This window comes from Fringilla coelebs (genome assembly GCF_963513975.1).
Source record: "Fringilla coelebs genome assembly, chromosome: 7".
Taxonomy (NCBI): Eukaryota; Metazoa; Chordata; class Aves; order Passeriformes; family Fringillidae; genus Fringilla; species Fringilla coelebs.
In genome coordinates, this window is record NC_140035.1 from 19,580,138 (window position 1) to 19,605,501 (window position 25,364).

Below are 25,364 nucleotides of genomic sequence, written 5' to 3' on the forward strand. Positions count from 1 at the left end.
AACTATTACTTCAATTTGATGAATGCAATATTTATGTATTAAGTTTTTCCTTTTCTTTTAACCGGTGAGAGATTTGGTGGAACAGTTTTCTTTTGGCATTGACCTTTGGATAACAGCATCTTTCCTTTTTCAGTGGTGGCCTGAATTTTTTAATGAATATTTTCATTGCCCCTACAATAGGATTCTTGTATAACTCATAGTATTTCACAAGGAAATTACATTTTTCTTTTAAAAACAGGATCTTTTCCTACAGTATCCAACAAATGTTATTCTTTACTTCAGAATCCCATGAGATCAGTTCACATTGTATTCATAGCCACCAGGAGAAACTTGAGTTTTGTGGTGATTTTGATATGATTTATATCTAACTTTCATCTAATCCAGATTCTGCTGTCCTGTTTTTCAATTTCTTTTCTCAGAGGTGGGAGCAGTGATGAATGGAGCTTGTCTGATCATTAGCATAGATGAGAATGAAATTATGCTGTTTGCAAAGAACCCACAGCAATGACCTGAGCCAATGAGTGGAGGTTCCTAGTTCTAAATTACCAACCACAGGATATAAAGAATGCACATAATCAGACGAGTCTGCCTCTGTATGACAATTTGTGTTGAGTTTGTTTTTGTTTGAGTGAGATTGCTCACTGCAGTCAGTGAGTTCTGGGCTGATGAATGTCTCCTTTTGGTAGGGTGCAGTGCCCAAAGCCCCTACTTGAATGTTTTCTCAGATGGGCAGTAGTTTCCCTGCAAATTCTCTTACACTGAGAAGCTGCTGCGAGTTCAGCCTTGCAGCTTACCCTGCTTCTTCTCTGACTACAATGTCTAATACATTTCCCATTATAGGATACCTTTGACTCATTACTACTAAGTTTTTTAATAATTTTGATTGAAAACAATTATGCTGAACTTATTCCTCATAGATGGATTTATTTTTTAATGTTATAACAAAACAAAGCAAGATAACCCTCAGAGATTAGAGCTAGAAAAAAACCCCAAGTATTCTTCATGCCCAATACTGAGAAAAGTACAGATCAAATATTTACTGTCCCTACATTTTGGCCTTAAATCTGGTGACCAGATATGCACGGGTCACATTTGAATGTAGAACACAAGTGCATACTAAAGCACTTGCCAAATCAGAACAACATGTTCTCAGGGATTACTTGTAATACTGGCAAATAACTAAAGTAGATAATGAGCCTTTGTTTTTCAGGTGTCAAGGAATATACTTTGCACCTTGCAGCTGAAGCCACTAATACAGTTTGCTGTGAAAAGTTAACTTTTCTTCTGTTTCCTTGAATGACTGGATCTCTTCTTTCTTTCATGCCTTTGTTGTGTCCATGTTGCATATGCAACTGCTTTGTTTGTGTAGTACTGCACAACAAAAGAAGCCTAAACCAGCTGGAGAGCCCTCTGCAACTGTACAACAATACTTTGTGAATAAATTGCATTTTCTCAGGGTATTTAAAGTAGAGACAGCCAGGGGGGTGCAGCTTGAAAGTTAGTTTGTAGAGACTGGCTCTATGGTGCTGGTCATTTTAGATTTGTCACACATCAGCTCTGAAAACTTAAAACTAACTTTGCATTTTTTCCAAGTATCTCCACAGGCCCTAAAAGAAACTGCCTTTGTTCTAGGATAATTTCCCATTGTTCTCAAGAGAGTTTAGTATGGAGCTGGTGTTTTAATCTCAGCTCTGCAACAAGGTACTTGGTGACAATGCTGGTGTAAACACACATCATATAAAATACAGACATGTAGGTTTTGTTAAACTAAGATCTTCAGGACAGCTGAAGGGACTGTTACATATTGTTTCCTTTAGGTTCTCTAGCAGTCTGCTTTATCCTGCTTGTTTTGTCTCAACTTGTAAACGCCTTTATCCAACAGGAACACTTCCTGTTTGGATCAGTAAGTTAGTTCTGCTCTATTATGTTAGATCACTGGTATTCGAGCAAATCCAGGTAGTAGGATGCACACAAGACTTAAGTGAGATATAGCCCTTTCATGTTTCATGTTCATGCTTTTTGCATTTTTTCAAACTTTGCTGCCTTCAACCTCAAATATCACTCCTCACACAGATATGTTGGCAGTAACCAAAATCAACAGGAAACTAAAATGGGGTTGTTTCCCATAGTCAGACGTGATTCTGGACAGAATAATACCTCTTCAATATCTCTATATCAGCTTTTTTGTCCTGCCAAAAACTGTTATCTCAAGAAATAAGTACTTTCTGAAAATTAAAGAAGCTTATTGCCTTTCAATACTTAGTGGAGGATTTGTATGACTAATACTCACAGCAGGTGACTGATGTAATTCAAATAACCTTCAGACACTTGGCTATTCAGAAATGGGTCACACTTCCACTTTCTCCTTACTTGGATTGGGTATTTTTAGTTACATAACTTAATAGGAAGACTTCTTACAGAACATTTCCCTTATACAAGCATATTAAAAAAAAAATTAGAAGGATGCTATTTTAGCAACACTTAATTCACAGACTTTTCAGGTGTTCTTTTATTTTAATCCTTAGGGACTATTAATCAGATTACTGCATGTAAAAACAAACAAGTAAGAAATCCACAGCAATCTGAAGCTAAGGTACTACAGTAGCAGTGCTCTTCTGCAGGAGAGTATTTCCAAGAATGCTGCAGTACATTTTTTCACTGTATATTGCAGAGCTGTGTTGCATCTTGTCATCTGAAACATATGTCAAAAGACACGTTATGTGTGTGAATACCAAGGTGGTTCCCTAGCAACAATAAATAGAAGAAAGCTCAGCCCATTCAAGTGATTTACCTTTGTAAGTGTGTGGCAGCAAAGATGGATTTTGAATACCAAAGGAACTCATTAGCTGGAAGAAGAAAAGCAGCAAATAAAGAACTGTAGATACATCTTACCCAGCACTCCTATTGTGTACAGCATAATTGGGAATTTGCATAAGATATTCTTAATGTGAAATATCATCTCATTTTACTCTTTTCTCAGCAGCTTTTAATTTTCTGTAGTACCGGGTGGGGGCAGTTGTGTAAAATGTTGCCTGTGGGAAAATGTAAGGAGAAGGTATTTTGGTTATTTGGATAAACTCACCTTCCAACTTATTATTAATGTCTTGTGTGCTCAGACTTAGCATTGAGTGATACAAGACATTCAGTTGGGTCAGATGTTCATCCACTAAGGGTAAATGCATAGATTTAAATGTAACAGGCACATGGTGTGACTCCTGGGGATGGTCCATGCAGACATAAGAGTTGGACTCTGTGATCTTTGTGGGTCCCTTCCAAGCAGGATATTCTGTGATTATAATTAAAAACTAATAATTAGCTATGAGATGTAATGGCACTCCCAGTTACACTACTGCTGCCTCTGTGAAGAAAGCTTCACAAAGTAGGAGTAAGGATTACTCTTGGGAACACCACACTCCAGCTCTGTAGAACAAGGAGTAATTTTATAGCATTTGGGTAATGTTACAGAACAGATTACAGAATCACTGAGTTGGAAGAGACCTTCAAGATCACCGAGTCCCACCCATGCGCTAACACCTCAACTAAGCTGTGCCACATCCACTCTTGTTTTTAAACACACCCAGGGATGGTGACTCCACCATCGCCCCAGGCAGACCATTTTAGTACTTTATCACTCCTTCTGTAAAAAACATTTTCCTAACATCCAACCTATATTTTCCTTGGTGCAGCTTACGACTCTGTCCTCTGGTTCTGTCAGCTGCTGCCTGGAGAAAGAGACCAACCCCCATCTGACTGCAGCCACCTTTCAGGAAGTTGTAGAGAGTGACAAGGTCACCCCTGAGTCTCCTCCAGCTTAAACATCCCCAGCTCCCCGAGTTGTTCCTCACAGGGCTTGTGGTACACGTTGTCAGCTAGACTGTGTGACTATTGGTAACTAGACTATACAGTGTGTAGGCTCTTCTATGTGTATTTTTGTTGTTGGCTTTTAAAAAAGTCCTTTGTGTCACCTTCATCTGGAGTTTAGTCTGGAATGAATCCAGTATAATTCCAAGTTGCTTTAGTTCAGCAATGCTATTTACATTTCACTGCCGTCCCTACACCAGGCATTCCATCTCCCCCCTTCTGTTTCCTGGTGTCTGCCTGATGTCTGCAGTTTGTGCTTCTGATTTGTAAGGGCTGAACTATGCTTATGCACCTTGCACTTCAGTCTTGGCTAGAACTGTTACATTAATGACCTGCTTCTCTGCTCTTTCCTGATGCAAGTGTATTTACTCCTCAATGCTGGGCTTCTGCCTATGTAGTTTTGCTGTACTTCTGCAGTCCTTATCTGAATAGTCTGTAGCTGTTGGTTTCTTTAAATTATCTTTGCATACATGCATAAAGCTCCAATATTTTTCTCACTGCTTCCATTGATTTCAGAGGCGTGGTGGAACCCACTCCTACATTAACATTGCTGATATTTCATTTCCTTCACTACTGAAGGATTTTTGAATAAAAGTTTTCTCCTTTTCAGTCCCCTTTGCTGTTTTTTGCTTTGATCCATGCAGTAAAAATCAGTTGCTTTGCCCTTTCTGTCTTCAGTATTCAGGTAATGCAGTAGTTTCCTATCCAGGATTTTTCTTCCATTAGTTCAAGAGAAGAAAACTAGATGTCTGAGCCAGGGCAACAGTCTTTGTATGCAAGTATGCACAACACATTAAAGGCAGATAATGCTATTTCAGATGTCAGTTTAAAAACGTAACTGCCACAAACCTTAGCTACCAAACCTCTTGCACAGTTTGTTTTCTTCAAAGTGGTGGCAACCCTTGAACAAAGTGCATTTGCATTTATTTTAAAGCTAAAAAAGGAAAACTGGAGCAGCACCTGTGTGACCTGGTAGGACAAGACAATAAAACACAATACACAGTCACTTGGATACTTAAGAGTTCACATAAGGATGCAGTTACCTGCATACCCAAAATTCAGAACTGCCTCAAGATTTTCATGAAAGCAGTTTGCATTTCAGCAGTGTCCTTGAAGTCTTCAGCACTCTTTTTTCCCTTCCAGCAAACCTGTTTGGTATGATTACATTAAATTCTGATTCACCAGTGTTTATGAAGTGTGTAGCTTAATGCAATCATGCATTCTCTTTGTAATCGCAAGCCCATCTCCAGGCAAAGAAAAGTGTACAGAGAGATGAGCAGGTATCTTACTTAAAAAGTAAGAAATCCTAACTTAAAAAGGGATATGCTGTAGTGAATAATGTTTGTGTATATCCATTTAGATACAGAGATTTTAAGATTATAAATCAGAGTAAGACAATGAACCTCAACTTTTTACTTACAGAAAGCGTAGATTCCGTTGTAATTATATGTTTTATGATTAAAGTGTTTCTATTTATAATTTGTTGGTTACATGTTTTTCGACAAGTCAGTATTTTATGACAATTAAAAATTAATAGATTGTCAAAAAAACCCTAGTTAACATACACCAACTGAAAGCTTCTGTGGACTACACTTTGGATAAGCTCATCAGTTAAATTCTGTAGATTATTTATTGCCTATGAAATATTTTGTTTCCATTCAGTTCTTGAGGCTATAGCATTTTAAAACATTTCATTTAATAATAGCTTTTCACCTTTTTGCATCTAGCCATGACCATATAAATGACACATTATTTAATTTTCTAATGCAGTCTAAAGTAGGGCTAGGAAGGGCTTGCATTAGTGCAGCAATTGTATAACAGATCTATCAATAGTTTTTTCAGTATCCATGCCACGTCACTCATCTCTTCCCCTCAGAGTTCTGTCTTCCTCCTTGATTTTTCCCCCTGATTTTGCAAGATCGGTGAGGTTAGTTTTGGCATGTTTTGGTCCTTTGCACTGCACCTCATGTAACCCTGGTCCATTTTCTTGGTCATAATGATAGTTTCACTGTTGGAAACTTGTTAAAGCCACACTGGTACCGCAATTAGTAAAGGTGGTACTGAAAGAGTTTTGCAGAGAAATCCACTGGTCCTCAGTCTTTAATGTTTGCACCTTAAACAAATATGAAAAGATCTATGGATATAAAGCCCTCCTACTCTTTTTTCTTTTTTTTTTAATCATGAAGATTACTTACAGCGTACTTGTTAAATGCAGGTGAGAATGACTACCATGTTTGAAGTGGTGCTGGAGGCTGTGGAGTGAGTCAGCCCTTGCTGAAGCTGCTGAATAGAGCAGTCGCTCTCTGTCACATCGAACGAGGCGGGTCCTCCACAGCCGCCGTGGAGGAGGCAGGGGACGGTCCCGATGGGCGGGCAAAAGGCAAAGAGAGAACGGGCGCGGGAAGCTGAGGGAGAGGGAGCCCCCGTGATGCGTTCGCTTGGAAAAAACATCGGCTTATCGAGCAAAGGAATAATCTCCCGGTTTTCTAAGACTTTCTGTAAACAAAGAAAAGTGTCAAAGAGAAATACATACCTGCATTTCTTCCCATCAATCAACCTGAAAATTTGGTATGACCGAACTCAATTAAGTCAAACAGGTACAAAAGGAGAAGCCCAAAGACGGGAGTTCTCCTCGTCCTCCCACCTTAAGGGGAAGAAATGCTTTGCAAAACCGTTTCCTTCACCACGACCCATTTCTCAGAGCACAGACGGAGCTGCTCTCGCAATTCATTGTTTTCCACGATGAACTGAATGCACAAAGGGGACTGAGATGTTTACTCCCAGCGACGCTGCTAACTATGCCTACCTACGCATCGCTTTTATTTCCGTCAAAGTTCACTAAACCTCACCCTTCCCTTTCCCCGGGCCCCTCTCCTGAGCCCCCGGGCCGCGCCCGCCCTGAGGGGCCGGCACGCGCCACCTCACGGGGCCGAGCGCCGCCCCCGCCGAGGCCGCTGCCGCCTCAGCGCTCGGTCCGGCGGGCCGGTGGCCGCCGCCCCGGCTCCTCGGCCGTGCCGAGACAGAGAGAACATTGTCTCTCAGGTGTGCCCAGTTCCCGCCAGGTCTCAGGCCGTGCGGGGCCGCCCCGCCGCCGGTTGGGGTGGGAGTCGCGCCTCAACCGAGAAGGGATTCGAAATGGCGTTCGCCATTCGCCTTGCAGTCCTCTGGCGCTCAGAGCCGGGCAGGGGTTGTCACTTCTTTACCGAGTCGCTGCTAGCAGGGCTTATCACTGTCGCCGGGAGCCGGTCTTGGCCGCGGCGAAGTCTGCTCTCAGCCCCGCGGACTTAGGCGGGGAAGGAGGCGGCCTCAGCCCCGCTGAGCTGGGTCTGGGCTGCCTGGGGACGCGGGTGGCAGCGCCCATAGCGGCGCCGCTGCTGAGGCTGTGCGGGTACCCCGCCTCTGAGGGGGTGACCAGCTGTACGTGTTTTTCCGAAATCATAGGTAAGAATGCTCAGGAAAAAAAAATCTCCATGATTAAAAAATGGCAGAAGATACAACAAGGCAAGAAGTAAGTAGGCGTGACACAGGATTCAGGCCCATCGGGACAAGGCCATGAATAACTGAAGAAAAGTTTCTGTAAGTTCCCTAAATAGATCTAGTTCTAGTGTATAGTATTTCCTTAAGCGACCTATAGTAACTAGTGGACCATAATATACATTGCAAATACTGTGATAACACTTAGTATATTCATTTAAGCAAATCCTCCTCCTGGGTACATACAGGTATGCAATTCTTAGCAAAAGAAAGGAAAGGTACTGCTATCCATAGACAATGCTGCACGCAGATTGAGATAAGGCTAACTTAAAATGTCTTCCTATTTATTTCTCTGAAGTGGTGCATTTAGTTTTGTGAATACAAAATGGTTTCTAGTTTTCATTTTTAAAAGCTAGGTGTCCTTACTTAATCTGCCCCTTCAAAAGCTGCGCTCTGGAATTTTAATTTCATTGCACTGGAAGCCAAGGATCAGTGTTTTGAGGTTTTCTGCAGTTATTAGGTGGAAAATTACGTTCTTGTTCAGAAATTTCAGTTAGCATGATGTATTGTAATAGAGGTCACTGTCAGCAAGTTAGATGCAGTTACTGAGTTTTTTTCTGTCAAAAGCTATAAATTGTATCTTAACCTACTGTGGAGTCTTGCAGACTGTGTTCTGAAAACACATAAAACCCTTTTTCAGGACCCTTTTTATATTCCCAAATTGAAGTCCAGCTCATTCTTAATGTCAAATTCAAATTGTAATGTAGTTAATATTCCAGCTTTATATAATTTAATCCTTCAAATGTTAATCCAAGTTGGCGTTAATTATTGACATTGTAACATAAAAATGAAATAGAGTTCATCCAAGTTTTCTTCAAACAATAAAAACGTAGCTCAAACCAAGCAGAGCTATTTTTCCTTTGGGGTAAGATTTTCATATAGTAATCTGTCTAGGAGTCAAGGTGGATATAGATTTCTAAAAGCCATTTCAGAGCTTTTTAAAAATGGAAAATCAGTTTAAGTGCAAATGGATTGTTTTAGAAACAGGGAAAATATGAACTTCTGTGCTGATATGTGCTGCTCAGTGGTGTTCCATGGTTAGGAAGCTGTGGGAACATTATCTGCAGCACTGTGTGTGTGCACATTGGAGAGAGGGCCACTGGGTGATTCCTTCCTCAGCGTTATGTGCTGCCCTGTTGATGTATGCACGAAGTGAATTCTCCAGTACCATCCAAAATCCTTGATGTGAACAAATACTGTATCTATATCATTGACTTCCTAACTGTAGAGAAGAGGGATTTAGTTAGCAATGCAGTGGCTATTTGGCTGCTTTAAGAACTTGCAGGACTGGTTTTGCAGTGTTTTTGCCAAATGCTTTCTCAATAAAAAGTTCATTGGACACAGACAATGATTCTTGCTGTGCTAATGCCTGGAGAGGCTCACTAACAAGGGACTCCTGAGTGCAGGCTATCTGGGGAAGAGAAACATTTTGTGTTACAAAGACAGAGGTTACTGTCATTACCAGCCCTCTGGCCACTGAGAAACTGAAGAAGAAGAGGGTAATGAATTAAGTTATCGTATCATAATGGTTTACTTTTGTTCTGCTTAAAGATTTGGTTTTTGTTGTTTGGGGTTTTTTTAACCTAGCCCTAGTTTTAAGTTTTTAAACCTGAAATACAGTATGAACCTAGATACTGTATCAGTGCAGTTGTAAGTTGCTTGAAGAGCACATCTACAATGTTTGGTACAAAAAGCTAGAGGCCAAAATAGAGTGTTGGAAGCACATAAGCAGTTAATGACTGAAAAGAGAGGTGACCCGTGGAATGGGAATGTTTACAAGCACCATATAATAAAAATCAGATTTTTCTATTTTAGTCAAATTCTACATTGTGAGAGACTGGTAAGAAGATAGTTTAAGGGACTGTGTTCACCATTCCCCTGCATTACAATAAAACGCCATACTGCTTCTTTCCATGTGCTATTTAATGTTCAAAATAGATCAACTGAGCTAAGTTTCCTTTACAAACTAAATCAGACTGTGAGCTTTGTATTTCTGTTTCATTCATCGTGTGCTTTTGAGGCCTTCTCATCTTCTTGTTAATAATTCAGCCTTTGCCTATTCTAGGTTTATTGCTCAGAGAGACAGTACATTTTGCTGGGTTGAGCATATGGCTGACAGGAGCTATGTCAGGTAAGGAATTCAACCTTTAGTTTTTCACCTATTGTCCTTTGTTGTTAGTCAGCTTTGGAATAGAATTATAATGCAGTCAGGTTTGTAACAACTGCTAGCTTGGATAGCCTGTTAGTTTGAAATATCTGGAAAAATGCCAGAGATCTCAAGTGTCTTGAAGACTGTCAAGCTTTTGCTTTTTCTGTTTCTTGCTGCAACAGATGAGAACCCAGCAAGTCCTGAAGCAAACCAGTTTAGGTAAGAAAGTTTTTAAATGTCATCATCTGTGGCACCCTGGAGAAAAACTAAATGTGCTGTTCTGACTTAGTTCCACAAAATAGACAAATTCTTGTCTCATTCTGCTAACATGTCATAATTGTCTTAGAGATTTCAGCTGGTAGCTGGGGACTGTTTCTCTGCTTGGAGCTGTATTTATTATTTTTTTAGTAGTGTGTGGGTTTTTTTGGTTTTGTTTTTTTGGTTTTGTTTTTTTGGGTTTGTTTGTTTCTGATGTAATGAAATTAAGCTAGTGAGCTGGGCAAAATAGTTGATTCCTAATTTCATCTTAATGCCAAGAACACTGTGGAAGTTACGGAGAACACGTAATTCAATCTAACAGTTACTGACAGTTGTTGCTTTGCAATGAGGCTTTCATACTTTCCTGTATGCCCATACTTTTCTGTAACAGCCCAGCTACACTTGATAGCTTGTACTAGAGGTGTAATTCCATATGTGAATGTTCCCTAAGGGCAGAACTGCCCATGCAATTTTGGGCTTTTTCACCCCTTCTCTTTCTAGTGCTGTTCAGAAACTACTTGCTGAAGAGAGACTTTTGAACTGAGTGGTGTGTGGCATGATGAAATACAAATCTCTGTGACAGGTAAAATTCTTAGGTATGGTTTTTAGGTAACTCTTTAGTCTCACCTCTGAAAGGAAATTCAGTGCTTAGTTTCTACAGGCCTTACCTGTTGTCTTCCTTCAAAAGAATGATTGTTAAACCACACCTTAAAGGCTATTAGTTTTGACTTACGAGTTTGTAGTGTTAATAGTTATGATGTGGAGCAGTGCCTGGAGTACTGGAAGAGAAATAAGCTTTTTACAACCTTGATACAACAAGAAAGGATGGATTGTGGAGAGTGCAGCCTGTACTGCTTTCATTATAACTCCTGTCTGAAGAATTGACTCATGGTATACCTTTTCCTGCTTGTGGAGAGATGGAATGTAAGAAAATAGTGCAGAAGGTAATCTTATCCCACAATGAGTTGCAGCTGAACCAACTAATAAAGATTAGAAACAGGCCCAGATCTTAACAAGCCATACCTGTATCCAATAAGAGTGAGTGCTAAAAAAGAGTGAGCTGGTTGAAGAGAGAGATGGCATTTGTTGGCTGTGCTGTGAAGAGAGATGGCATTTGTTGGCTGTGAAGAAGAGGAGTCAGATGACTGCTGCAAGGACCAGGACCAGAGGAGCTGCGTTGCGAAGAAACTTCAAGGAGGTACAAGGCCCTGGAGATATGCAATCCCTTGCACTATAATGATGCCAGAATTTGTGCTAAGACAACACCTGCTTAGGTTCTTTGCCATAGAAATAAAATGGTAGCTTTCTTTCTCATCAGGATTCATGGCCCTGTCAGTATCAACCTATTGTGAAATGAAACCTGGGGATTTCATTATCAAAAATTTTAAAAAGCAGAATCAGTTCCCTGAAAATATTAATGTTGTAGGTAACAATTTCCAGCTAAGGATTTGCACATTGTAAGTGTTAGCTCTTTTTAAAAAGGCCCAAAGTTCTTGCATGTTTGTGTATAGTAACAAGAATAGCTCTTTTTAAGTTGTTGTGATAGTGGAGCTAATGACAAGACAGTTGGCACTGTTGCGCTGAGGTGATCTTCACCCTTGCAAGACAAAATCTAGTTAGATTAGCACAATTTTTGCAGAGATACACAGTTATCCATGTGTATAAAAGATTTGACTCCTGTTAGCTAGCAGATGCCTGTGTCCTTGACAAAGCTGTTTTTGCAAGTTAGAATACTTATAGAATGCACAGTGATTTGTAGTATATGCCACAGCTTCTTCTCCAAAATGCTTTGTAGCTTGAAAACATATAAATGGTTTTTGGGGACTATGTGAAGGATCTTGTGGAGTGCAGTGATGATACCTTTACTGGTAAGGCTGCTCTAAGCCCAAGGTGTATCAGATTTTCATAGTACCAAGTAAATCTTCTACTCTATCCTTGACACAATTCTGACTCTCCAATGGATGCTGTACTGAACTTGTAAGTATGCACATGTGCCTTAACATGGCTGTCTTCCCAGCCTTTCCTCTTTCTTACATTTGGACCCAGGTGTGCAGGTCTCAAATAGAGCTTTTTAATTGCAGTCCTGCATCTCCTTGTTCCAGGTGTTCCATCTTCTACTTGTGACTTTAAGGAGACAGAAGTTTTTTGCAGAACAGTTTTTTAGGAGGACTCTGTGTCACTAATAAGCAGCATATTGTAAATGTTTTGGTAAAGGCTTTATAATACCCTGCAGTGGGGGAGGTATCTTGCAAAGGGGAGTTCACTTGTTTTACTATGGGCAGCTTAAGTACAGCTATAAGCAGACACTAAATAGAGATTTGAGATTCATATGGAAATGATGTGTTATATGTAAAAATGGGTAGAAGAAGGTAGAGGCATTTCTGGAACTTTTTTGTGGATAATAAAGGAAAACGTAGAAATACTTAAGGAACATTTTCTCATGGCACTGAAGTCTGAAACAGCAGAAAATACTGCTTAAAATAGTTTGGAAGAGTGCTGTCTCCACTCATTATGATTTCCTGGGTAGGTATAGAACTAGAAGAGCGGTCCTGATCCCAAAGGGAATCTTGTCTTGGCTTTTGACTGCTTCTTGGAAAAAGAAAGGTCCCATCCACTGTTTTGTTTCCTAAATACTTCCCTGCACAAGCAGAATTTACTGAACTCTTCCAGGTGAAAAGTTTCATGATTTCTAGTAGTGTTCTCTGCTACTTCTGCCCTCAGCTTAGGCATTGTGCAAATGTGACAGAAAGAGGGAAATGGTTCATGGTAGTTCACTGTAAGAGTAATTTGTTCTATTAGTCTTTGGTGACCAATGCTGTTGAGAGTTCTAAATCTCGTCCATGGTCTTCCTTCTTTTACTATTCTCTGTTATCCAGCCTGTCATGAACAGAGGGGTAGAAATGAACTGTGATAAATTTGGGCCTGAAAGACAGGACAATCATTTTCAGTAACTCTCTCCCCCTCCTCTCCCTCTCTCTTTCACTCTTTCTCCTTTTTTTATTGTTTGTAAGTACAGAATATATACAAAATTTTAACACAAAGTAAGGATTACTATGAACAGGAAAAAACGGAAATGGAGAAGTAGCTTAATGTGGTGCTGTGATTTTTCCGAGTAAAGGTTGCCTGTAGGACTAAGGCATCCTGAAGGTCAGTGCTCTGAACATAGCAAGACTCTGGCTGATGGTAGAAAATTATTTTCGTGCAAATGCTTAGTGGCTCACTGCAGATTTTGTAGAATGTGTCATCCTACTGAGGTATTTGTTTTAAAAAACATTTTTAAAAGCTATTATTTCATATAGGTGAGTTTTTTAATTCAGAAAAAGGAAAAATAGTTGCAAAATTCCCTGTCCCAGTTGCTGCATACTTTTTAATACCTTAAAAAGTATTAAAACCTGGAGGTATATGGAGAGCGGAAGCTGTTCTGCTTCAGGGTTTTTCAAGTTTCTGATCTGTAAATATGTTACTGGACAGTCTGGATGTTGTAAATGAGTAATATTCACTGACCCTTTCTCTGCCATGGGACAATCCAGTTATGTTGTAGTATGTCCATACAACTTGTTGCTGAGCTATTTGATACATCATTCTGTTTGCTCTACAGAATTGGTATAAAATCTGTTCTGAAAGAAATAAAAAACCACCTTATTTCTGATATTGAAAGAATTCAATACTGCCTTTGATTGCAGTTTTCCTGCATAAAGCAGGAGGAGTTGTAAAACATGTAGAGTGGGATGGCCGTTTTCTTGAGTATTGTGTATTTTTTTACACTGTTATTTTAAACCTACTGGAAGGATGAATGATAGATGTGATTAATTCCAATTCAATTGAACGAAGAGGGCATGTTTGGTGCACATCTTGTTGTCTCCACTTGTTCTCTCATAATTTCTGTCAGTTGTTACATGAATGATCTTTATAATAACTTGTGTTTAGCCTGTGAAATGGATATAAAGACCTGTCAGAGTACCTTTTCCAATATATTTTCTTCTGAGGAAACAAACCTAACGTAAATGTCATCTGCAGCCTGAGCAACTGTAGCAGATGGAGCATTGAATTAATGGTTCTGAGACGCCAGCCAGGAGAGATGATGAGATAAATACAGTAAATACAGTACATAATTCGGAAAACTTCCTGTGATTAAAAATGAATTCAAGGAAAAAGAGTGTATTTTCAAAAGTTAAAAGGATTTAGAAATTGCTTTATCTTTCTTAGTTTTGGAAAATTGTTGAAAATCATTTACAACCATGGTAATGAGGAAAATTCCCCATTAGTTAAATTAAAAGGATATTTTTTAGCTGTTGATCTTACATTGTTTTGTAATGAACATTTTATATATGCCAAAAGGTAAGCAATTTGCTTATAAGCTATATTTAGTATGATGCTTCATGGTTTGTGGTGAAACACTGTCTTAGTGAAGAATGATTATAAAACTAAACTTATTGCTGAACACCATATATATTATCATCAAATGAGGAGGAAGGACTGGTGTTAGATTAAGTGACTTGAATTTAACAACTGTTAATATGTAGGAAAGTGATGTTAATCCCACTCCCTTGCTGATGTTTGTTTTATAGCTCCAGAAGCACTTTATATCCTGGCAGAAGGTTTGGAGGCTCTGCAGAAGTCAGCTAATGATAAACTAAATATGTGGATGATTCATGTAAGGCTAAGTTGCTTCTCACTAGGGATAGTTTGACCTCTTTCTAGTTTCAAGAGTGAAGGACTATGGTGACTGACTGTAATAATAGATATTGTAATACAGAGAAACTAATTGATTTAATAACTGGACAAAAGGTGGTAATATGGTGATTTATGATGGCTTAAGGTTGCTCAGCTGGGAACTTCACAGAATTCAGCAGCACTCCCAAGAAAATGTTTGGTTTCATGTTCCCTCATAGCAGCAAATTGGCTGCTGTGAAAGGAAGACCTGTTGACCAATCTGCCAGAAGGCCTTTGGAGTAGAGAATTCATCTGCTGTCTGAGCTGGAAAGTGAGTGAGCTCTTTGTGATAGACTGAAAGACTGGGGATGAGATGTATACAAGGAACACCTGAGAACGGAATTTTGTGTACTTGTTAGATCAGATAAAGTGCTTTCCCTTAAAAAGTTTTGGTGAAGAATGCACATCCTGCTTTCCCCTTCTTAAATTAGGGTCATTTTTCCACATGTAAAATTCTGTGTCCAGGGGCACATCTTTTGATATCTGATTAGATCCACAAGAAGTGAAATGGAAAAAACAAGCATTTTAGGCTTTAAGGTTATACTGTGGGCAAGAAGGTGGCAATGATGGCATTTCCTCAAGGTATGGTAGTTGATAAAGCTGTCTTAAAGTTTTGTTGTATTTGCCTCCCCATGCTGTGGTGTAGCTTTTATTCTTTATTTAATCTGATTTTTCTGATATTAATGATGCATCTGGAAAGATGTGGAAAATATAGGGGTAGCTTGAAGTTTTAATGGTGAAAAACTACTGTAAGTATTGGATGATGCATGTATATAAACTATATTTTTCTACCTGAAATATAGAGTCACCTTTCTAAGTAAATTTTAAGTATATCTAGTGCTGTGTTGTACAGGAAAAGGAAAGTATTAGGAGTCAGAATTAAATGAAGGAAAGATGTTTGCTAGTCCTTTACAGACAGAAGTGAGAGGGCTGTATTCCTCCTTATTAAAGTCTTGATGACAAACGAGTATGAATATTTCATTAGGCAGAAGAATACTTTGTTAGCGTTCAAACTTGATCTTACTCTTGCACGAATTCCAGAGACATACGAATCAGAATAATTTTATCATTTTTGGCAAAGACTAATTTTGTTGAATAATACATACTGGATTGCCAGGATTCTATAGGAGCTGTCTATTTAATAGAAAATTATTGAATTTGAATTTAGGTTTTAAGAGAGAGGATTTTTTAAAAGCTCTGTTGACTTTACAAGCCTTGGTAAACTGCCTTGTCTTATTATGGATGCAGTAAATAAACACTTTTTCTAGCTGTTTATGTTGCCCTGGTTTGGATGTGGGGTGATATCAGAACAGCCAACTAACTTGAAGGCGTTTGTTCCATAGGTGGGACTGAACTGCTTTCAGGCAGCCAGCAACCCAAAATATTTCTTAGATGCTGTAAAGATAGTGGAGTTGCACAGGTCAATGGACAAACCAATTGTCTGAGATATTTCCATTGCTGAAGAGGAATCTTTCTGGAATGCTAGTGAGAAGCCTAGGGATTGCAGAGGAGTATGATTAGAGGATATTACCACACGTTTTACAAATTGTAAGAACAGAGACAGAGACAAGTGAGATTTTTTTTCTGGGATAAACACAAAAATATTCTTTCTTGATACCTTAGCCCATTGCTGTACCGTGCTTTCAGGAGCAGGTTTTCTTCCACCTCCTGTTGCTTCCCACATAGTGGTTGTCTTCACTAATATAAAAGCTGAGCAGACTGTTAGGTCCCCATGCCTCTGAGATAACATCCCATTTTAGAATTACTTCAGTTTTCATTAGTGAATTAACTGAACATATAAATATTTATGGCTATCTCAGGTGTCTATTACTACAGGAAATAAATAATTCATTATAGAGAATTACCTTTGTAAAATTGATAACAAAAGGATATAAATCAGATATGGCAATTTCCAAAAATGCAGCACAATTTTTTTTTTTTTGCTGAAAACACCCTCAAGGGAATATCTTGTTGATGCAAGCATTGTTTTTCTGAACTGGGTAACAAACCTTCCATTATGTGAAGAGTAGTGATTACAGAAATGTGAGTATAGTAAAAATATATTGACAGCTGGGACAATTCAAGGAATCTATATACAATATGTAATTTCTGTTTGACATTGGGAAGGTTTTTTTAAATCTATCAGACTACAAGCATAATTTTGAATGTGGTTTTATTTGCCTTATTTGATATGCTTCTGCTTCTGTAGATAGGTTGAAAGAAACTTTGCACCTGCCAAAAGCTAGAGGAAAAAAAGAACAAAAGGAAAACAAATAGGAAAAGTTAAATTTTGATGACTGAGTGGCATTAAATAAAGGATTGAATACTCAGTGTGACAAATCAATTATCAAACTTTAAACTTAAAGTGGGATGCCAAACTTCAGTGGGAGGTTTTGGTCACATAGTGTGTTTAAAGAGGAATGACTTAGCAAGGCAGGGCAGAAGATTAGAGGAAGGGGATTCTTATCAGCCATTTTAAAGGAAAAACAGCCTCTCTTTTCACAAAAAGCTAGCATGCTTTTTGTGAGATCAGGAGGAGGGATTTAGAAAAGAGCAAATGTGTTTCACAGTAAATGACCCAAGCTTGAAATGAGAGACTGGGAACTCCTGGTTATAGTTAAAAGCTGAAAGAGTTTGAGATGTCAGGGAGCTGAGACTGAAAGATGTCAGGTTTTTTATTGTTTATTTATGTTCCTTTCAATAGCTGAAGGGGTTTTCAGAAACCCTGTTACGTCTATGCATATATTTATTTCACCTCACACATATCTTTAAAAATACCCTTGCTATGGAGCTGAGGGAGGGTTTCAAGGCATGGGAGAAGCAGCTGCCAGCATGCCTCTGTGGCTGAGATAGTCTGCAAAGGCACGTGTCTGATGAGAGTAGCCAAAATGTACCTGCTTTGAGCTTCAAGGGACGCTTACAGCCAACCTTGGGGCTGCCTCTGCACTGGTACCTGCCAACAGCTGATGAGACTACTGAGAGGGCTGTTGCAGTGGGACATTGCCATAATGTGTAGAGAGCTGTAGCTTGGGATGTCTGTGTAGGAGACACCTTTCAATGTTGGAAGGTACTGGTTTGTCCAATTTGTAAATAGAACCTGAAGCATATATAAAATATGATTTCTGCAGTACAGGAGGTGAGTACTGTATCAAGTACCTGTGTCAAGAGTTCTCTGAACTCTTAGGATTGTATTTGAAATGTAGGCTCTATTTGTAATGCTGTCTTGTAAAAGGAGCATCCTCATTATACCACATCACTCACACTATATAAAGATATCCTTCTTAATTGGATCATGTCAGTTTCTGTTTTGCTCATCTCGCTTTTGCAAGATGGTGCTTCAAACTTTGTTCTTTTAGCAGGTACTCCCTACTTAAACAGTAAGTTAGAAGCTAGGGCTATTTGCAAAGGGTATCCTTACTAAAGGGGAAATGACCCACTGTCATGTGAAGTGATAGAAAATGGCTGAAGGTGAAACATTGTTAAATATGTAACACAGTAGATCCTGTTTCATATTGTCTGTGCAATCTAATCTACTTTTAGTCTACTTTAACTGATATCTCAGTTGAGTGCTGCTTGTGCTGACATACAACTATTTTATCTCTTCTCTTTTTCTGTTTTTTTAAATGGTGTCACAAAATGTTTTTCTCTTTTGAGTTCTGAAACTTCACACTACTGAACACAGAGCTGTTACATAAACCAAACAGTATATATAAAAGAAAACTAAATAGCTGCTAATGAACTGCTAAAGGCTGATTATTTTAGGTCATAGTTACTGTACCCAGTGTGTGATACAGCATTCTTACTTGTCATATTTTCTCTTTGTAAATTAAGTTCAGGAATTCTCTTAAGTTTCTTCCAGACCATCTGCAGCAACCCAAGAGTTAATCTGGGGGAGAGGCTAGCTTGGTACTTTATTCTGTGTTTAAATTCCATTCTGAAAGTTCATGAACAATTTTGTTGTTATTAAATTGTTTCTCTTCTAGATCTCAGCTCTTGGAGGCATTAATCTCCTTCAAATCCTCTGAATCAGTAGGAATTGAAATTGATTAGTGCTCCTCAGTGTGAAATAACTGACAGGAGCAAGCTTTGAGAATTTTTGCTCTTGTTCATATTGGCATCTATTGTTTCTCCTGGGGTGCTTGTATCTTTTCACTTAGTGGGTTAGCTGAGTATTTTGGTCATGTATTTTTGTATTAGTGGACATCTGGCCTAAAAGTCAATTGTGTAGACTTGTGTGATAAAGATAAGTCAGATGTTTCTTATTGATGACCATATATCAGAATGTGCAGTAAAGTGGACCAAGGTCTAAATTACTCTTCAAATTTATAAGGCCAGACACTGTACTGGATTACTATCTGAGAGAATTGGAATACTGCAGCAGTATTATTTGGTATTCCCAGTGTAGAAATGCACAAGCCAGGAAGATAAGAAAAAGTCCACCAATAGTTATATTGGTATGTTAAGACATTATTCTTCTTGCTTTATGTTAATATTAACAAATAGTGAGGTCTCTTTCGGGCTCATATTAAAAAAAAAAAGTTATTTTTGTTACTCCCTGTAGAATATAACAATTCTGAGCTGCTTCTGTGTTTATCACTCTCTTTTTTTTTATCTGTACCCCCAAAATCCTAACTGATTTTCAAGTTCACTGTGAGCAGCAGTGCATACTGGCATTGTCCAGCTACCTTTAGACAGTCACAGAATCGCAGAATATGCTGAGTTGGAAGGGACCCACAAGGATCACCGTGTCCAGCTCCTGGCCCTCCAGAGCTGGACACTATCCCCAAGAGTCACACCATGTGCCTGAGAGAATTGTCCAAATGCTTCTCGTACTCTGTCAAGCTTGGTGCTGTGACCAGTTCCACGGGGAGCCTGACCACCCCTTAGGGGAAAGACCTTTTCCTGATGTCCAACCTAAACCTCTCCTGACACAACTTCAGGCTATTTCCTTGGGTCCTGTCCCTGGTCACCAAGAGAAGAGATCAGTGCTGCCCCTCCTCTTCCCCTCACAAGGAAGTTGTGACTGCAGTGAGGTCTCCCTTCAGTCTCTGTTATCCAGGCTGAACAGGCTATGTGACCTCAGCTGCTCCTCATACAGCTCCCCTTCAAGGCCTTCACCATCTTCATTGGGCTTCTTTGGACATTTCTCTATATTTTAATACCTTACATTGTGGTGCCTATAACTGCCCCCAGCACTCGAGGTGAGGCCACCCTAGAGCAGAGCAGAGCGGGATAATCCCTCCCATGCCTGGCTGGTGATGCTGTGCCTGATGTCCCCAGGAGATGCTTGACCCTCCTGGCTGCCAGGGCACTGCTGCCTCACATCCACCTTGCCAGTGACCAGGACCCCCGGGTCCCTCTCTGTGGCAATGAGCTCCAGCACCTCATTCCCCAGTCTGTCCGTACATCCAGGGCTGCCCAATCCCAGGTGCAGAACCTGGCACTTCCCCTTGCTGAACTTTATATAGTTGGTGATTGCCCAGCCCTCTCATTTGTTGATGTCTCTCTGCAGGGCTTCCCTGCCTTTGAGGGAGTCAGCAGCTCTTCCCAGTTTTGTATCATCTGCAAACTTGCTTAGTATCCCAGTCCTGCCTCTTGTCTGGGAAGATGTCAAGCCAATTGCTTTGTGGTTTTGCCTTGGTCTTTGTTACAGAATTCAACGTACATGGCCGTAGGCCCAGAAAGCATAACCCAAATAATACATTTATAATTTATTAAATTTAATTCTATAGAGGTTCTTCTGATAACTGCTCCTTGAAGATAGCTGCTGAAATAAGTTTAAAATAATGGATTCTATCTCATATGCCTATTATTATTTTTGAAGCCTGTTAGAGGAGAGAAATTATGCAAATTGGTGTCACGCTAGGCTACTGCACACAAGCTGGTAATGCATAACAACTAGCTCACTGATGAAAATGCTTCATCTTAAGCAAGAAGTCATTGTCAGCACTAAGAGAGATTCTTCCTATCATGATTAATAGTTTATTTAATAATTTTTCTTATGGATAAAAGAGAGTATCTCTTATTAAAATCTTCATTGGAATAAAACTGCTGTAAAATAAAACTGGAGAATTATGGTGATGAATTATGATTGATTACATTATACAATTAAGGTATATTGTGAAACAATAGGAGGATCCCTTCAAAACATTAAGTAGTTATTGCTCACTCTATGTGAATGACGTAGTGGCTTTAATTCTTCAGCTCCTGCTTGTAAAAGTCTTGATAAATAGATCAAGCTCAGTATCAATTAGTGTCACAATGATCTTTAGCATTAATGAAGTGAAGCTGCTAGGATTTAACCAATTTATTTGTAGCTCCATGACTGCATCTTAAGCTAACAGATACTACACACACTACTGTTGTCTAATACTGGCTGTGAAAATGAGTGCATGAAGCACGCAGTTCCATGCAGCACTGGCTGAAACAAGCTCTCCCTGTGAGGAAGCTCTCTTGGTGCTGAAGAATTCTGATATCCTTAGCAGGACAGAAATCCAATATAAGATAAGTGGGTTTCAGAAAATAGGTCGCTCATGTACGGTTTTGCAGTTATTTTCTTCCAAAATTTATCCTACATCTGTCTTAGATTTCTTCTTCCTTGTCCATACACAAAGCTTATTAAACTTTCTGAGTAAGACTGCAGTGAAGAGCCTGGTTTTGGTCTGTGGTCACCATTCTGTTGTAGCCCTTCATCCTTCCATTTTAGCACTAACACATGCATTTTTTTTGCCCTGATAAATTGCTACCAAAGGAGGAAGAGAAAACCTTCTCAGGCATTGATTTTTCACACATGGGGAGTGTACCTGGTAGCGACCTGATCTGCCACCTGCAGTTTATAACTGAATGGGGTCATGGGATTATAAGCTTTGTTTTAGTGCTGAGTGCACAGCCTGAGGTGAAACTGATGTGTTAGATGTTAGTAATTTGTAATTGCTTTAGTGTATTTAGCTGCTTGGATTTCTATTTCAATAGCTAATGAAATAGCATTTCTGCAATAGGAACACCACTGATCAGAATTGATTGTTTGAGCTATTCTTCTTAGCAGGTTTTCAGATATTTGGATCTGGTCTTGGAAAATAATTTCTGCTTAATAATGTTTAATTAATTTAATAATAATGCTAACTGACTAGATACAGGATTTTATTTAGCATCAGGTCCTTGGAACTGATTAATTAGCAGTCAAATAAATGTAATGTATTCTAGCTCTGTGTGAATGATCAGGAACTTTATTTTCAGTGGTACTCAAAATTTCAATGGAAGTTTTTGTTAATTTCTGTTTTGTGACTCAGCAATGGAGTCAGGAGTGCCTCCTCATCTGACACAGTCCTGCTGAAAAGACTGAAAATGCACACCCAGTCAGAAGATTGCAGGGGAGCTGGTCACAGCCAAAGCTGTACTTGACCTTTACCTTTATGCATCCTGGATCTGTTTGTTTATGAAACTGGCTGATCAGGATAATGTATTCTACCCCTTGCCCTGAGTAGTATGGATAATACAAAAATGATCAAACGTTGTTGGACAAAGGTTAATGTTGCTCTCATAAGGGTCCAACACAAGTTTACTAACAAACATTTGTAATGCAACACATTATTATGCAGTGAATCTAAATGAAAACATGCACTGGATTGTCTGGACTAGGCACATATATCTTTCCTACCATACATTTTCCAGGATTAATAAAGAATTTTCTGGTTTAGATTCAATTATTTGGTCCAAAAATTTGAGTTAAGGTTATGATCTTAGAAGTACCTTCAGAACTGATTTAGGAGTGGTGGTGTGAAATTTTTACCATTTGACTAGAGTGTTCTTTGTTCTCTTTATTTCTAGAGAACTAGGTGACATTTAAATTTCTGTGCCATGATGGTTAGTAGCTGGTTTTGTGGTCAGGTTATTATGGTTGATACTGGGAATGTGGTTGTGATTCATACTGTGATGAACTGGAAGCATAGACAAGACAAGGGAGCAGATAATCATGATGCTTTCATCAGAGCTGGCATCCAGACACAACCATTGCCAGTGGTTATCACTCAGCTCTGGCCCTGTGGCTAATACTGCAAGTCTAAAAGCCCGGAGTATCTAGTCCATCTGTACAAAGGGACCAAAAGAAAAGAAAATAATGAAGATGCTCCTGAATTTAAAGGACTTTATGTAGACAAAAAGAGTGTATGTAAGCACAAATAATAAAAACTTTAAGTTAGAATATGTGGAAAGAGAGAACATGTTTCTCACTTATGTTCTGTTTCCAATTTGAACACCCAGAGCTGATTTCATGGCTTGTATATTCAAGTGAGACTTGTTCTGTGAATTGAATTTAGCTGGAGTGTTCTCAGGGATATACGTCTCATCTATAAATTACAGCAGTTCTATTCTGGTTGTCTTGTTTTGTCCCTTATGTTTGCCTAGTGAAAATATGTGATCAGCTAAAGTATGGTTCTTTTTTTTTTTTTTTTTTTGTAAGTTTTATAGCATCAATAATAGTTTTGAACATGCTTTTATCCTTCTCCTTCATCTTCTTCCATCACTAACTTTCATCTCAAAAAAACTATCCAGAGCACATCTCTTTCTGGGTCCAACTGAGAACAGTTATAGGATGGTGTCTTGATAGATTATTTTTTGTATGGTTCATTTCAAGATATTGACATTCTCTTTGTTTTAACGTAGCAAGTGAGAAATAGCAGTAGGAGAGTAGCAGAGGATGCTGTTCTGACTATTGATTTTCTTGTGCCTTTTGTTGGTTCATTAATTCCTGTAAGAATTACTCCTGAGGTAGCTGTCTGTGTGTGACCACTACTAGCCAGCAGAATAGGGTCTGTCATGGCTAGGTGAGGCCGTAGATAATAATGTCAACTTTACCTTCTGAATTCTTCTAAAAATTCTTCTAAAAAGTTTTAAAAATTATTTCAGGCGGATCTGCAGCTATCAGGTGTGCTTAGAAAGAAATTGCTCAAACCTTAAAATATAAGTGTATGTTTGAGGTGCTAGTTGATCCATCTCCAAAAAACTGGGAACTTTTGCAGTCAGTGGTGGTGTTGCCTTCAGTTGCCTTTGTCACAGTCGGACACGCTTGGACTTTACATCTCCCGGTTAAGCATACAGGTAGCTAATATACCTACTGACAGCCACCAAATGGTCAAAAAAAATTCTTTCTCAGAGAAACCATCCACCAGTGAGCTTCCCTAATAATGATTAATATGGGAAAGTTAATACCATCTTAAATTTAATATTTCCTTTCTATAATTCCAGTTCAGGGACAAGATGAACTATTACTACTTTACATGAAATCCTAAAATGATATTGTCATTTTCCTAATCACCAGAACTTACCATATATGTAATTCCAGGGTGAAAAGGCACCCTTTGCATAGGCTGCAGTGGTCCATTTGCTGCAGGATCGACTCAGGAGTATCTGGGGAAACAAGTCCCCTCACCTGAAGATCTTCTGAGGCGTTTAGCCAGTGTGACAGACCATAACACACTCTGACTGATGTACAGAGAGACAGACAAGTGCAGTTGTTGAGAAACAACCCAACAGTGATAGATCACCCCAATGATGTACCTGTTGATCATTTTCAAGTTGGCTTGTATTTTGATACCAACCAGCCCAGTCTTAACTTTTGTTAGCTGTATGTAGCCCTGTTGTGTATATATATCAGATATAATGAGGCTATACCTACTGAATGCCTGTCTGGCAATCTCTACGGGGCATTATATAAATTTATGGAAAAACCCTGACATAGCTTTTTAAAACCAGAAATAGGACCTCATTTCATGAGCTGTGTTAATTCAGTTGTGTAAAATGTCCATTAAAAGAGTGTGCAGTAGAGGGAGGGGTAGATTTTGTCAGAACTTGTTAAAATGTGTTTGGAATGGTGCTGCATATGGGACAATGTTTGAAGCAAATAGTACACTATAGTAAGGAAAGAGAAGCGGTCTCCAGTGTTTTCTTTCCATTGAGTGATCTTGCATTTCTGTCTGGCTTTCATTTGTGATTCTGTCTGTATTTCTTCTTAAATTAGGACAATATTTGATTTCTTTATCATAAGGTGCTTTCTTTACTACCAAGTTACATAGGGCTTCCCACTGTATGTATGTCTGCTTTATTTTCCAGGAAGCCATTGTATGGATTGTTTCAATATAATTCCAGTATGATTGGACTAGAATCATTAGCTGATCCCTCAGATACCTGGGAAATTATAGAGACTATTGGGAAAGGCACTTATGGTAAAGTCTATAAGGTTGCTAATAAGAAAGATGGAAGCTTGGCAGCAGTAAAGATTTTGGATCCCGTCAGTGTAAGTAAAAAATGTTGAACTGTAACTTCAGTGTTAATTTAAAAGAATTCTTAAACTTGAAATGTAAATCAAATGTGTAAGATATTGAGGACATCCAGAAGGGAACAATTTTACAGAATGCCATTACAGAAGGAGTTTAGTACCAGCAACTGAATGACAACTTAGAATTTCATCATCTTATCTGAGGACAGCATTTGCCTAGTTTTTGTTTAAGATCTGTGTAATTCTTCTGCTACAAATTTAGTTATCTTTGCTTGGAGCATGCAGATGACGAGAAGGCATGGAGGCATTCCTCATAGGGCCCACTGTAGCAGGGAAAATACAAGATGCAGTTAACCTTAATGTTCTTGTTTTATTCTGTGTACTCCCTAAAAGAATTAATTTTCTCATCATAGAAACACTGTGAAATTTAAAATATTTTAGAGTTACTTTCTATGAGCAGATAATAGTGTGAGGCAATAATTAAGATGAAAAGAGAAGCGGACATCCCAGATCCTCAGAGGTAGTTCTGTGCCAGCTCTGGTTTAGTGGGTATTTAAATGCCTAGCTTCCCATGAG

At 39.0% G+C, this 25,364-nt stretch overlaps 1 protein-coding gene across 1 annotated transcript in view; it reads left to right on the forward strand.

The window, feature by feature from the left end:
- Window positions 1–7,344: 7,344 nt before the first annotated feature.
- The window catches only part of MYO3B (myosin IIIB), a gene marked incomplete at its 3' end in the record, with an annotated part of 178,189 nt that continues 160,169 nt past the window's right edge, over window positions 7,345–25,364 (forward strand). Inside the window, exons 1-4 of the mRNA XM_084209203.1 lie at window positions 7,345–7,437; window positions 9,461–9,526; window positions 9,727–9,763; window positions 24,623–24,806. Of these exons, the coding sequence (XP_084065329.1) occupies window positions 9,520–9,526; window positions 9,727–9,763; window positions 24,623–24,806 (228 nt within the window). The 5' untranslated portion in view covers window positions 7,345–7,437; window positions 9,461–9,519. The remainder of the gene's footprint in view (window positions 7,438–9,460; window positions 9,527–9,726; window positions 9,764–24,622; window positions 24,807–25,364) is intronic.